General features: G+C 39.9%; 1 protein-coding gene across 7 annotated transcripts in view; it reads right to left on the minus strand.

Moving 5' to 3' along the window:
• Positions 1-15913, minus strand: part of plekha5 (pleckstrin homology domain containing, family A member 5) — a 347863-nt gene that overhangs the window by 120505 nt on the left and 211445 nt on the right. For 6 of the 7 annotated variants that reach the window (XR_013500156.1, XM_078235326.1, XM_078235325.1 and 3 more), the window contains exon 5: positions 5681-5807. Coding sequence is in view for 6 of the 7 variants with exons in the window: in XM_078235326.1 (XP_078091452.1) it covers positions 5681-5807 (127 nt within the window). In the remaining variant the exon portion in view is untranslated. Of the gene's footprint in view, positions 1-5680; positions 5808-11605; positions 11713-13644; positions 13722-15913 lie in introns of those variants that run through there. The other variant, XM_078235329.1, reaches the window with a different exon arrangement.

A 15913-nucleotide genomic window follows, 5' to 3' on the forward strand; every position in this document is an offset into this window, starting at 1 on the left:
GGAGGATGAATGAGAAGGGGTAAAATGAAATAAAATATATAATTCTAAAAGAGGAACAGAGGGCTCTGGGTATGTGTGCACAAATTTTTGAATGTGGCAGAACATGAGTCAGAGTCATACATTGCAGAAAAGGCCCTTCAGCCCATCATGTCTGCACATACAATAAATACCATGAAAGTTGTGCTAATCCCATTTTCCTGTGAATGTCCCATTATCCTTGAATATTATGATATTTCAAGTGCTCATCCGAATATTTTTTTTAAATTGTAAGGTTTCCGGTCTCCACTACCTTCTCAGGCAGCGCATTCCAGATTCCCACCTCTCTCTGAATGAAAATGTTTTTTCCTTAAATCCCCTTTGAACCTCCTGCTCCTTGCTGTAAAACTATGCCCCCTCATAACTGACCCTTCAACCAAGGGGAACAGCTGCTCCAATGCTCACCCTGTCCATTCCCCTCAATCTTATACACCTTAATCATGTCCCTCCTTAGCCTTCTCTGGTATAAAGAGAACAATCCAAGACCACATGGTCTCTCTCTATAGCTCAAATGCTCCATTCCAGGCAACATCCTGGTGAACCTTCTCTGTACCCCCTCTGTGCTATCACATTCTTCCTATAGTGAGATGACCGGAACTGCACACAATACTCCAGCTGTGGCCTAACCAACACTCTGTACAGCTCCAACATTACCTCCTTGCTCTTATCCTCTATACCATGACTGATGAAAGCAAATGTCCCATATGCCTTCTTAACTATCCTATTCACGTGTTCTGTCAACTTCAGGGATCTGCGAATAATTATCTCAAGATCTCTTTGTTCCTCTGAACTTCCCAGTGTCCTGCCATTCATTAAATGCTCTCGTCTTGTTTCTTCTTCCAAAGTGCATCATCACCTCACACTTACGAGGGTTAAATATCATCTGCCACTGCTCTGCCCATCTGACCAACCCATCTATATCTTCCTGTAACCTGCAACCATCTTCTTCACTATTAACCACCTGACCAATCTCGGTGTCATCTACAAACTTGCTTATCATTCCCCACACATTTTCACCTATATCATTAACAATAAGGGTCCCAGTACTGAACCTTGTGGTACACCGCTGGACACCAGCATCCAGTCCTCGAACAGTCTTCTACCACTACCCTTTGAGTCCTATTACTGAGCCAGTTTCTGATCCATCTCACTAAGTTTTCCTGAATTCCATGTGCTTTAACCTTCTCAATCAGTCTCCGAACTTGTCAAAAACTTTGCTAAAATCCATATAAACGACATCAACTGAACTTCTCTTATCAACACACTTGTTCACATTTTTGAAAAATCCTAACAAATTTGTTAGGATTTTTGAATATTCCCTTTGAATATTAATCCTCTCCTTCAGCATTTTCTCCAATCTTCTTCAAAGAGTGCTTAATGAGACATATGGGATCCTGAGGTTTATCAATAGATGTATAGAATACAAAAACAAAGTGGTTATAGTGAACCTCTATGAAACACTAATTTGGCTTTAACTGGATTATTGTGTCCAATTTTGAGCATATTTAAGAAAGTTTTGTAGGTTTCAGAAAGATACAGAAAAGATTTGCCAAAATGGTTGCAGGACTGATGAGAGAAACTCGGGCTGTTTTCCTTAGAGAAGGTTTGGATAGACTAGATGGGGAGAAAGTGCTTCCATTGGTGAGAGAGTCGAGAACCAGAGGGCAGGGATTTAAGCTAAATGGCAAAGGAACCAAGATGACATGAAGAAAAACATTACGCAGTGAGTGATTAGAATCTGGAATTCAGTGCTGAGAATGTGGCAGAGGAAGGGTATGGAAAATGCATAAGCGGTTTCATGTCCGTTGACTTTAAATGTCTGGTTTTTCTTCCTTTTTAGAAGAATGCATACTCCAAACAAGTTCCTTAATATGTTCTGGTAGCTTTTCTATCATGGTCCTGGTCACCTCCTTGGCAAGCCCTTCTGGAAGATTGCGCTGGATGTATTCCAAGTAAACATTAGCAGTGTTTCCAGTCAGATGTTTGATCTCTATGCATCTGTAGTATGTTCCCATCTCATACTGAACACTGTGCTTCTTGAATGTGATGTGGAGATGCCGGCGTTGGACTGGTGTAAGCACAGTAAGAAGTCTCACAACATCAGGTTAAAGTCCAACAGGTTTATTTGGCAGCACTAGCTTACGGAGCCTCAAGCTCCTTCAGGTGAGTGAGGACTTGTGTTCACAAACAGGGCATATAAAGACACAAACTCAATTTACAAGATAATGGTTGGAATGCGAGAATTCGAACCACTATCTTGTAAATTGAGTTTATGTCTTTATATGCCCCGTTTGTGAACACAAGTCCTCACTCACCGGAAGGAGGAGCTTGAGACTCTGAAAGCTAGTGCTGCCAAATAAACCTGTTGGACTTTAACCTAGTTTTGTGAGACTTCTTGCTCTTCTTGAATGCTGCAGGGAAAAGAGGTTTCTCTTGCAGAGAGACACACCAGACATGACTGGATGAATGGCCTCCTTCTCTGCTGTAACCATTCTTTGATTCTAAATTGATGACTTAAATAGGTGGTTACATAACAAAGTTTGTAGATGACAATAAATCAGGGAGTGCAGTAAATTGTGTAGATCTGAGCAAGGTTACAAAGGGACATAAAAAAGATTGAACTCAGAATATTTTCTTACTGGTAAAGATTAGTAGCTGTTGGGGAGCTAAGGAAAGTATCTGTCATACGTACACAACTCACTAAGCAAGGATGCGGGAATGAAAAATAACCAAAAAAGGCTGATAGAATTCACAGAAACCCTACAATGCAGAAGGAGGCCATTCGGCCCGTCGAGTCTGCACCGACCACAATCCCACCCAGGCGCTACCCCCACATATTTACCCACTAATCCCTCTAACCTACACATCTCAGGACTCTAAGGAGCAATTTTTAACCTGGCCAATCAACCTAACCCGCACATCTTTGGACTGTGGGAGGAAACCGGAGCACCCGGAGGAAACCCACGCAGACACGAGGAGAATGTGCAAACTCCACACAGACAGTGACCCAAGCCGGGAATCGAACCCAGGTCCCTGGAGGTGTGAAGCAGAATTGTAAGCTAGAAATAGGGTACAGCGTGCATTGGCCAGAATATTAGGACTAAAATGATGAGGAAAGATTGCAGAAACTTGCCTTGTATTTTTTTTTGAGAGTAGAAGGTTGATAAGTGTTCTAATCAAGATATTTAAAATAATTAAGGAATTCAATAGGTTAGATACAAGCAAGCTATTTGCTCTGGCACAGGAATTAGCTTAAAATTAGAGCTCGGCCTTTTGGGAAATGAAATCAGGAAAGACTTCTTTTCACACAAGAGATAGGGGGGAGGAGCTTGCTCCTCCAAAGGTTGTGGACGCTGAATCAATTTATTCAAGCCTGATACTAATAGATTTTGATTAGGTATTCATACCAAATAACATGGAATGAAGTTGAGTTGCAGTACAGGTCAGCCATTATCCAATTGAACCTTCTCAGCTGACTGAATGACCTGCTCTTAGTCCCTACTCCTTTCCAAAATAAAAATATCACATTAACATGACAAACTGAATAGTCAGCTAAAACTACAGTTGTCACTACTACCATAAATCATTATATTATTTCCCTTCTTCAGTAATGTGTATGCATTCACTATGACAAAAGTGTGGCAGCACATTTACTGCAACACTCAAAACAAACCTCTTCAGGTTTCAAGTTGGTTTTTTTTAAGTACAGATACAAGCATAGTGAGTTACCCCTAAACGACACAGGAGGAAACGTGCATTGGAAAACAAAATGAAATCAGAGATGAAATTGCTACATTATTTTCGATATCCCAGTTTCTGGCAAAAATAAGGAAGATTCTTTCACGTAGGATGAGAGGAGACCTAATAGAGGTATATAAGATGTTGAGAGGCATAGGTCGGGTGGACTCTCAGAGGCTTTTTCCCAGGGTGGAAATGGCTGCTACGAGAGGACACAGGTTTAAGGTGCTGGGGGGTAGGTACAGGGGAGATGTTAGGGGGAAGTTTTTCACACAGAGGGTGGTGGGCGAGTGGAATCGGCTGCCGTCAGTGGTGGTGGAGGCAAACTCAATAGGGTCTTTTAAGAGACTCCTGGATGAGTACATGGGACTTAATAGGATGGAGGGTTATAGGTAGGCCTAAAAGGTAGGGATATGTTTGGCACAACTTGTGGGGCCCAAGGGCCTGTTTTGTGCTGTAGTTTTTCTATGTTTCTGTGAACGATCATGAACCCGTTCATTTGCTTCAGGATTATGTTATTACTGACTGAGGAACCCATTTAGAGCTTAATGATTCAAAATAGGTTTTGAAGCAGCACAGGAATATTCAAAAATATTCCAAACTGATTTAAAATTTTGCAACATTTCAAACATATACCAATTGTATAATCCCATACAGCAAAATAATTAGAAAACTGATTAGGTACTTGAATTAGCTGGTTCTACATTGCTGCCTAAAACAGTGCTCAGAGGAAGGTATGCAAAACTGGCTAAAGTGAGTTCCGATTTACTTTTTGGATGAAAATCTGATTGAACCCCACTTCTCAGCAGCATGGAGTTGAGGAATTCACTTAGTGAGGAAACCACTGCGACTCATTGGAAATCTGTCTGATCTGATGCCACAGTAATCCATATATCTCAAGTTAATCTTTATTAATTAAGGATTATAGGGTTACCATTTTAACTTGATTACTGCAAACTCCCTAGGATGCATTCAGCCTAACCTATAAACTTCACCTTTTCAAAGTTGATCCAGGTTTATTGGTGCGAGCAAAGTTAGCGAAGCTTAGAACCTTTTAATGCTTTCAGAACTGAGAATTTTAATCATTATAGAAATATAAAATGATAACAGTACAGAAGGGAGCCATTCAGTCCATCATACCTGTTCAGGCATTTTTATAAAGAGCTGTCCAATTAGTCCCATTCCCCTGTATGTTACTCTTCACATGCATTTGCTTGCATATTTTTCCCTTTCCACATTCAGCACAATTCCCTTTTGAAAGGGGTGTGTGAATTTGTTCCCACCATCCTTTCAGGCAGTGCAAAACTCAATAGCACTGTGATTTTGTATTAAATCTATTCTATCATCTGTGATCCATGTTCTGCTTGTGTTTAGTTACATGGCTTTTAGAAACTCTGTTCATTGGTTACAGCCTAAAACTCACAATTCAACCGAGTAATTATATTGCCATTATCCAAAGACTAAGACAATTATAAATATTATTTCACGACGTAAATAAATACATTCCAATAATTCAAATGTATTGTATCTGTTATTCATGTCCTTGAAATGATTTACAATTCATTTTCACAGAAGACAGCTGGTTTGTTTGTTGAAGCATTAAAAGACCAACAGCTGAATTAAAATATTCAACTCTTTAGATTAAATGACATGTAATATTGCAGCTTTTTGAAACTGAACAAAAAGGTTTACAGAGCCCTTTGTTTAAGAGTACTTATTAGATTCATTGTAAATTTAAAAAAAACAAAACGGGGCTTTGAAAGCATTATGTATTTTCCACTTGACGCTAAATAAATAATAATGAAAATAACACTTCATTTTGAATAATTACTGTCTGCTTCTTGCAAACCAAATGAAAAATGGACACTAATTTCCTACAATTATCATGAAAAGAGTCGCTACTCACCCTGCCTGCAGGACTCATTGGAAGCAATGCCATTTCGGATGCCATCGTGTAGGTTGAAACTTCACTCACCATGCTCACTGGCCGATCTTTTCTTTCTTGCGATGCCATTGCTGCAGCAGTCCTGAAACTAGTAAATGGGATATAGTGAAAGCATACAGCCAACTATATGCCAGCACAGCTATAAATAGAAAACATTCCCTCGCTGTTTCTTCAGCCACGTCCTATTTTCTAGCTGCTAGAACACATACTGTTTTCCAAAAAGCACTCAGGCTCTAATAGATGTGAAAAAAATGTACAGCAAATATGACCGTGATTTCACCCAGCTGCCTGTAGAGTTTTCTACAGATCGCTATCTAACAAAAATAAGAACACTTAAAATAATAAAATAAACCTAATAATAAAAACATAGCTCTTTACCCCTATATATTCTTCATTGCAGATTCTCAATAATGTGCAAATGTAAATGTTTATTTAATGGAATGGTTAACATGGTAGATTAAATTTTAATATCTACTACTGCTCTACTACCATTCAGCTAGTTTTACATTGTTCACGTGGGTTCATGTACAGTAAGTCTATATTAAACAAAAGAATTATGCATTTTTCAGAGCTTCAAATAGTTCCAAATAGTTTGCTAGATTTATGCTGCAGTTTCGGGAAAAGTAAATTGCATTCCCTGAAAATATGAGAACTTATCTTTTGTGCATTTTATACAACATGATGAATTCCTCTGCAATTCATCATCTGGATTAATCTGGTACCCTAGAGGCTCGAAGCTAACTCAAAGCTACTTCATTTAACACATAAGACATAAAGCTTTACGGTAATGCTTACTAAAATATTTTGTAACTGATTTGTAAGCTCCACTTTAGATAATGTGAAATGGACAAAAATAACCTCTTTTCCCCCAACATTGCCTTGTCAGTCGTGCATCACTCAAGGGTTCATAAAGGACCAATTCCCGAGTAAAAACCCATCTGGTTCACTCATGTTCTTTAGGGGAGGAAATCTGTCGTCCTTATCTGGTCTGGCCTACATGTGACACCAGACCCACAGCAATGCGATTGACTTGCAAGTGCCCTCTGGAATGGGCAATAAATGCTGGTCTAGCCAGCGACACCCAAATCCCATGAACAAATAAAGAAAAACTTGTTTATAGTGTGCAGTGTACTGAAGTAACACCTTCAGACTCGCCCTATTTCAAAAAAAATCCTAAAAAACCTCTCCTCCTCATCTGTAATTTCTGCTTCTGTCCCCGCTCTCTTCCCTCTGAATGGATGACATTTCCCCCTTGAATGCTTTGGGACATCTTGGTAGAGGTGAGGAGGCCAGTGAAAATTTGACACAGAAATAAAACATTACCCACCACTGCAACTCTGTTGGAGGCGAACTGGATAATAAAAACTTTAACAAAAGCACAAATAAAAATTGCTCTCTGAAACACGTATACAATCTATTTCCCACCATTATAATTTTAATTCTTCAGCCCTCTGTCATGTTAATCCAGGGTGACAGTTCAAACCATAAAACTCCGTTCTCTCATTGATATGAAATTCTGAAGTGCAGAATCTTAGTTAAACAAATTAGCTCTTGCGACCATGTAGGGAGAGCTGACTTCACAACCAAATTCAGAGGAGGGGGAGACTCCAGGTCACCAGTCACAGTTAACGTAGCTGTTTCATCTAACTTCAAAATATCCCCAAATAGTGAACTTAGTTGAAGTGGAATTCAACACCTGAACAGAGGGACTGGAGTACTCATGGAATCTCACTCTCAGCAGACATCATGAATGGCTAACAACGCATCATTATCAGCAATCATAAAAGGTGCACAACTAGGGGGTTTCACGGTAAATATGTAGGGTCACAGGGATAGGACCTGGGCGGGATCGTTGCCGGTGCAGGTTTGATGGGCCAAATGCACTGTAGGGATTCTTTGAATTCATGAAAACATGGGGGAGGGGTTGTGGAGATGACAGAAACTGAGAACTAAATTATATTTAAATGGTGCATTGAAACAATCTCATTACCCTAGTTTGTTGAAAATTGCACATATCTTACTTAAAATGAAGGAAAAATCAAAGAGCGAAGTAAAATAAGACAATGATGTACTTGAAGATCCAATTATAAAAATATTTTGGCAAGTTGATGCTAAATGAATTTGAAAATCATGACTGCTTCTTTTAAAACATTTTGCATTGGGAATATTTATTACATATTATCTCAGCCACAAGAGACAATGAGCTAGAGATTCCATCATTTCATGCACGTCCATGAGGTGCTGTGGGTCATTAACAGCAGCAGAACTGTATTCAACCACAATCTAATCTCATGGCTCGACTTATCCCTCACTTTACCATTATAATCAAATTGGGGGGATCAATGAACAGTGCAGTAGAGCATGAATGTAGCAGTGACAGGAAGTAGCACTGTCTGGGGGATAGGTACTGTTAGCATAAGTATAATCTGACATTTATAAGGAGTTATCCATTTAAGATGGAGGAGAATTTTTTTCTCTCATGAGTCTTTGGAACATTTTCTCAAAAGGCAGTGGAAACAAAGTCCTTGAATATTTTAAAGACAGAACTAGATAGATTCTTATTAAGCAAATGAGTGGGGGGAAGGGGGGGGGGGGGGGTTAAATGTTATTGGGGATAGGCAGGAATGTACAGTTGGGGTTACAATCAGATCAGCCAAAATCTTACTCAATGGATGAGTGGCCTACCCCTGCTCCTAATGAGAGAGGTGGTGGCATTGTGGTACTGTCATTAGACTAGTAATCCAGAAATCCAGGGTCCCAGGTTCAAATCCACCATGGCAGATATTGAAATTTAAGTTAAATCAAAATCTGGAATTAAAAGTCTAATGATGACCATAAAACCATTGTCGATTGTTACAAAAACCCATCTAATTCATAAATGTTCTTTAGGAAAGGAAATCTGCCGTCCTCATGGATGGATGTGGTCTGGCCTACATGTGACTTCAGATCCACAGAAATGTGGTTGACTCTAAACTGCCACTTCAACGGCAATGAGGGATGGGTAATAAGTGTCAGTCAACAACACCCATGACCACAGGATGAATAGAAAAACTAATAAATCACAGATTTGCATGCCTGGAACAGGATCAGATATATGTACAAATGAGGTGAAACTACAACACCGGACTACACATATGCTAGACAGTGGAAGCAACATAACATAGGCCTAAATAACTGATTACACAACCAACAGATCAGATCAAAGCTTCCACATCCTGTGGTGAATACTGATGGACAATTAAACAACAAACATTTCCAACCTCAAAGATGGTGAGGCCCAGCATTCAGTACCAAAAAAAGGCTAAAATATTTGAACCATCTTCAGCTAAAGGTGCTGTGTGGATGATCCAGCTCCTTCTGAGGACCCCAGCATCACAGATTCAATTCGCTCCATGTGGAATCAGATTTTCAGTGACTTCATTGCAGTGTTGATGTAAGCCTACTTGTGACTATAATAATAAACTTTTAAAAAAACAAGAAACTGATGAAGGCCCTGGATACAGCAAAGACAGTACACCCTGACAAGATTCCACTGGAGTAATGAACTAGTCATGCTCTTGGCCAGGCTGTTCCAGCTGAGCTACAACACAAATACCTGGTGGACAATCCAATCTGGCCAATCATTGCCCATGAATCAATCATCAGTTAAGTAATGGCAGGCTGCTTCTGCTTCCGCAAAGTAAGGAAATGTCTAGTTTTAGTTCCATGAAGGCCCCTTGTCCCCAAATCCTTATTGCAGCCTTGGTTCAAACATAGAGAGAAGAGTTCAATTCAAGAGGCAAGTTAAGAGTAACTGCCTTTACACCACATACCTCTTGATTTGATTTATTGTCACATGTATTATAGTGAAAAGTATTGTTTCTGGCACGCTATACAGTCAAAACATATCGTACATAGAGAAGGAAAGGAGAGAGTGCAGAATGTAGTGTTACAGTCATAGCTAGGGTGTAGAGAAAGATCAACTTAACGCGAGGTAGGTCCATTTGAAAGCTTAATGGCAGCAGGGAAGACACCATTCTTGAGTTGGTTGGTATGTGTCCTCAGACTTTTGTATCTTCCCATGGAAGAAGTTGGAATAAAGTATGTCCAGGGGCATGGGGTCCTTAATTTTGCTGGTTGCTTTGATGGTAGCAAGGAGCCCTAGAAAAATTGAAGTCAGTCGGAACGAAGGGAAAAACTGGTTGGAGTTATACTTGGCACAAAGGAAGATGCTTGTGACTGTTGGCAACCAATCATCTCGGCCTGGGGATATCGCTGTAAAAGTTCCTCAAATAGTGTTCTAGGCCCAACCATCTTTAGCTGTTTTGTCCATGATTTTCCCTCCATAGTAAAATCAGAAATGGGGATGTTCACTGATGATTGTGCAGTATCAAGTACCATTTGTGACATCTCAGTTAGTGAGACAGTCTGTGCCCCCATGCAGCAAGACCTAGACAACATTCCAGCTTGGGCTGATATGGGGCAGGTAACATTTGTGACACACATGTACCAGGTAATGACCATTGTCAACAACAGGGAATCTAAACAACTCCCCTTGATATTCAACAGCATTACCATTGCTGAATCCCCCACTATCAACATCCAACGGGTTACCAATGACCAGAAACTTAACTCAAGCAGCCATTTAAATCCTAGTTACAAGAACAGGTCAGAGGCTGGGAATTCTGCATCAGTAACTCACCTCCCAACTTCCCAAAGCCTGCCACCAGTTCCAAGGCACAGGCCAGGAGTGTGATGGAAGACTCTCCATTTGCCGGGATAAATGCAGCTCCAAAAACACTAAAGAAACTAGACATCATCCAGGAAAAAGAAAGTAGCCTGCTTGATTGGCCACACCATCCACCACCTTAAACATTCACTCCCTCCACCAATGGGTACCATCTACAAGTTGCACTGCAGCAACACATCAAGCCTTTCAGACATTTTCCAAACCCACGACCTCTATCTACCATCTGGAAGGACAAGGAGAACAGGTGCATAGGAACACCACCACTTGAATTTTCCCTTCACGCCACACAACATCTTGGCTTGGAACTATACCAATATGCTTCCATTGTAGCTGGGTCAAAAATCTGGAACTCCCTTCTCACCAGCACCGTGGATGTTGCTCCACGACAAAGATTGGCGCAGTTCAAGAGGCTGCTCAACTTCACTTTCTCAAGGCCAATTCAGGGTGGCCAACAAAAGCTAGGATTGCGACTGGCGTTCACATCCCATGACCGAATAGTAAAGATATAAATTCTAGTCATCCAAATCAAGCTTTGGTGAGCCAACATCAATTATTGGAAGATTGCTGGAACTAATGCAAAGTTGAATCCAATTTACCTCAATCTGCTACTTTTATTATGCCGAGATGCAAGCTTCATAGTACTTGCTCTTTCTGTATAATTACTCTGATTACAAAATTCAAAACATCACAGTCTGGTTGCTTTAGTTTCTGTAGCCTCCATTTTTACCATACAAGGAACATTTACTTTTCTGAATGGCAGGACCTTGACACTATTGATAGTGACCAAAGACATATCAAATTGCTTATTTCACTGTGGTTCTCAGATGCCACTCTGTCATTAGCAAATGATCAAATTAAAATGGGCATTCAAATGTTCAGAGTAATAAATGTACTCCTTTTATATCTGAACTTTCAGTGCTACACAAAATGTGCACCCTGATCAGGAAAAGGAGAAGGAATGGAGCTATATTAAAACTAAAACAGTATCAGGTGAAGTTTCCACTTTCGGCATAATCAGTAAATTGTACCCAAAATGCACTTGTAATTATGCTAGTTCGGGTACACTTCAAGTTGCCATTAATATTTGTTTGCAAATACTGGCTGGAATTTTCCGGCCATTCTTGTCAGCAGGATCTTCCTGCCCGACCGATGGCAAATCTCCACTGAGGGTTTATCGATGGTGGGGGATGCATAGAACGAGAAATCCTGTTGACTGCAGTGGGATCTTCTCATCCCGCCATCGGCCAATGGCGGTCTGCTTCTGCTGCCACAATACACACCAAACAGTATCCATATTCACAATTACAAAATTATCCAAGACCCATGACAATCAGGCAGTGTAATAGAGTGCTATCGTTTATTTTATCTTGCCATTAAAAGTATTCCTTGATTTGGTTAAGTGTGGCAATCTTATGGAGTTTTATTAATTGAGCTATAAAGTGTTTGCCAAAATGACCTTTTTTAATACGGGCATGCAGTTTTCCACCTGTAAGTAACATGATTTAAAAATCACTGAAAATGACTTAATTGAACTGTACTGAACCATTTAATAGTTTCATTTGTGTACAGTCATCTACTTTTTAGTAAATTAAATAGTTTGTGAAAAATCTTTTAAATCATGCTTACTAGTGTCTGTGTGCCAATGAAAATGAATGCACTTGGAAGAGCATTCCTGAACAAGCACATCCTAGAATCGTAGAATCCTACAGTGCAGAAGGCCATTTGGCCCATCGAGTCTGCACCGACCACAATCCCACCCAGGCCCTATCCCCATAACCCATGCATTTACTCTCGCAAGTCCCCCTGACACTAAGGGACAATTTAGCATGGCCAATCCACCTAACCCGCACATCTTTGGACTGTGGGAGGAAACCGGAGCACCCGGAGGAAACCCACGCAGACACGGGGAGAATGGCAGTAGATGCAGTAGAATGCCCCAACTTTGACCTGAGGACACGATCAGTTTTGTGGATGCGGTCTGATTCAAACATATTAAATCTTAAAACCAGTGTAAAAGGTTGCAGAAAGCACAAATGCTATTGCTACGCTTATCCCACTTTGTCTTTCTAAACAGGGCTAACCGTTGCAATCCCACCATCCCTCTCAAGGATTATAAAATTGTTGTCCCAATACTGTCCTGTCAGGAGTGCCAAAACAGAAGAAAAGTACAGATTTCCTATCCAAGTACAATGTGTACAAACTCTACTTCCCTGATTTGGATAAACAGGCTAACCTAATTTCTAGAATAATAAGCTTAAGGTTGCCCAAATTATTCAATGTCAGATCCAGATCTACAGTGGGAGTTAAGTGATAAATTAAGAGTTTAATTTTTCAGATTCCTTTCATGAATCATGAAACATATGGTACGCTGTAACTGAATTTCTAGTCAATAGTGGAAAGGTTGGAGGTCTAATGCTATAGCAACTCTGAGAAAGCTAAGTGACAGATGACCTCCAATTCAAGAAAAATGGTTGAAGTGTTGCAGTCAGGGATGTACTATCCTCACTTAATGTGGATCATCTTAAATTACACCAGGTGGGAATCAACTACAATAGGAAGGAAACACTGTTTGGTTAAAGGCTCCAATCGCCCAGGAAGTGATTGGAGACAGTGTGGTTTCCTGTACCATATCTGGACTTGTATTTGTGTTAACAAGTATTACCTGTGCAGCCACAAATAGGTCCATCAATGATGTGAGGTACAAGTAAAAGAACACTTCTCCCTCAGTCATTAGCAGACCTCAAAATAACTGTGATATGCTTAATTCAATTGTATAAATATTGGTATACATCTGCATGCTCGCCTGCACACTCTCTCAATAGCACACACACACACACACTCACTCACCTCACTGACTCACTCTCAATGGGCTCTAAAACACTGCAAATTCTAGAAATCTGAAAGTAGACAGAAAACCCTGGAGTCACTCATATCAGGCAGCATCAGAATAAAATTGTTGGGAAATATCTATTGTTAGAATGATCACGATGTGCTGCAGCAGCATCCTTTTGCAGAGGAATCAGTAACAGGTTTACCTTCAGCCACATTGAATAAATGCATAGTCTTACAATTCAAAAATTCAGCACATAATGTGCACTGATTTTTATGGAAAACAATACAATATTTATCTTATTATCTCCTTATTTTTGTGTCACATCTACCCAAAATAAATCCAATTATGAAAACAAACCCTGACCTGTGGTAGTTTTCACGGAGTACAAGACGTTACATTGCTGCATGACAACATGGTAACTGGACAGATGCACATGAATGCTGAAATGATTTGGGGGAAAATAAAGACTTATGCACATAAACAATGGAGATTTTCTGGAAAATAAACTAGTGCTTTCCTTCTGTACTGAAGGTAGATAAATTAATAAATTGTGACCCTCCTATCTGATAGTTACATGAATAAATTCGCTTTTGAAATGTGAAGTAGCAGCTAAGCCAAAAGGAGAGGAGGAGAGCACGAAATAATCTAGGAGTTGGAAAGAAAAGGTAACTAAGGGAATACTTTGTTTTGCGGACTGTCCTATAAGAAAGACAATAGACTCACTGAATTGAGAGAATTCACTTGAATTATGCAATCATTCTGTTAATTTCAAATGAGTTATGTATTGAATGTGGAATAGAAACAGACAATGTTATAAATACTCAGCAGGTCAGGCAGCATTTGTGGAGAAAAGGTACAAAGTTCATGTTTCAGGTCCATGACTTTTAATCAGGTCAGGGAGAGGCTTAACAAGTTTTAAACAAGTGAAGAAGTAGACAAGAAGCAGGAGATAACAAGGGAGGAACAAAAGGAAAGATCTGTGTTAGGCAGGCGAGATTAACTAGCAAAACAGGCAATGATACAAGACGAAAGGTCTCCTCTTGTCAAACCCACGGGGGAGGCCAAGCATGCACTCGCTGATCGTTTTATACAACACCTCCATTTAATCTGTAAGTGATGACCCCGAGTTCCCAGTTACCTGTCATTTCAATTCTCCATCTCTCTCACATGCTGACTAATAGGAAACAGTGAGTAAAGTTAATGGTTCTTTTTCAGGCTGGAGGAAGGTTTGTAGTCAAGCTCCCCAGAGAACTGTATTGGGACAGTTGCTTTTCCTGATGTATATTAAGATCTAAATCTTGGTGTGCAGGGGACAATTTCAAATTTTCCGGATGATATAAAACTTGGAAGCATTGTAAACTGTGAGGTGGACAGTGTAGAACTTCACAAGGCCATAGACAAGTTGGTGGGATGGGCAAATAGGTGGCAGGGTGAAGTTCAGTACAAGAGAAGAATGAGATGATTGGTTTTTGGTAGGAAGAACATGGAGAGACAATATAAGGGGTACAACTAATGAGAGTTCAGGAGCAGACAGACTTGAATATACGTGTATAAGTCATTAAAGGTGGCAGATCAGAGGGAGCGAGCAGCTAATAAAGCATACAGAATCCTGGGCTTTATTAATTGTGACATAGACTACGTGAGCAAGGTGGTTGTGCTGAACTTGTGTAAAATACTGGTTAGTCCTTAACTGCAGTATTGTGTACTCTTCTAGGCATCAGACTTTAGAAAATATGTGAATACATTGGAGAAAATTCAGAATAGGTTTACAAGAATAATTCCAAGGATGAATGGATAAGGAGAAACTGACCCTGCTCATAAAAGGATCAAGAATGAGAAGGCACAGATTTAAAGTGCCTTGCTTAAGGAGATGTGAGTAAAACCTTTTTCGCACAGTGAGTGATTTGGGTCTAGAATGCTTGGAAGTGTGGTGGAGGCAGGTTCAATTGAGGCATTTAAGATGGCATTGGATGATTACTTGAACAGAAATAATGTGCAAGGTTGTGGGGAAAAGGCAGGAGAAGGGCACAAAGTCAGAATGCCAATTTGGAAAGCCAGTGCAGACACAATGGGCTGAATGTTGTGCTGCAGAAGGCGGCCAATTCTGTGATATCAAAATAGGCCAGTACTATACGCACTGGTTTCCATATGTGCCATTTAAAATTTTACTTTAATGTTTTTGTATCATAAAATTTCCTTTTTGATATTATGCTTTTGCAGTTTGTTACAAACCAGAACTTAGAGAAGTCTTTATGATGTAAAGTGGAAGGTAGCGTCTCTGCATTACTCAAAAAAGATTAACCACTGACGAGTTAAAATCTACTTATTTTCGGTAAAATATTGGACACACCAGAAGTTGCAAAAATTGTATAGGAGCTGGTAAGTGTTTAGATACAAGTTCTGTAGGCAATTCAACATTTTAAAATCAGCAGATAAAATACAAAGCACTGAGTGAATGTTACATTTCTGTACAAAAAGGCCAAAGCGATAAGCCAGGCTGGTCAAGATAAGCCAGGCTAGACTTTTTAGCAACAAAAACTGCTGGAGACTATAGGGAAGGATCGTGTATGATGTAGAGCACAGAAACAGGCCTCTTCTGAATTCCGTATTGGATTTCTTGGTGACTATCATA

This window comes from Mustelus asterias, chromosome 19 (genome assembly GCF_964213995.1).
Source record: "Mustelus asterias chromosome 19, sMusAst1.hap1.1, whole genome shotgun sequence".
Classification (NCBI taxonomy): Eukaryota; Metazoa; Chordata; class Chondrichthyes; order Carcharhiniformes; family Triakidae; genus Mustelus; species Mustelus asterias.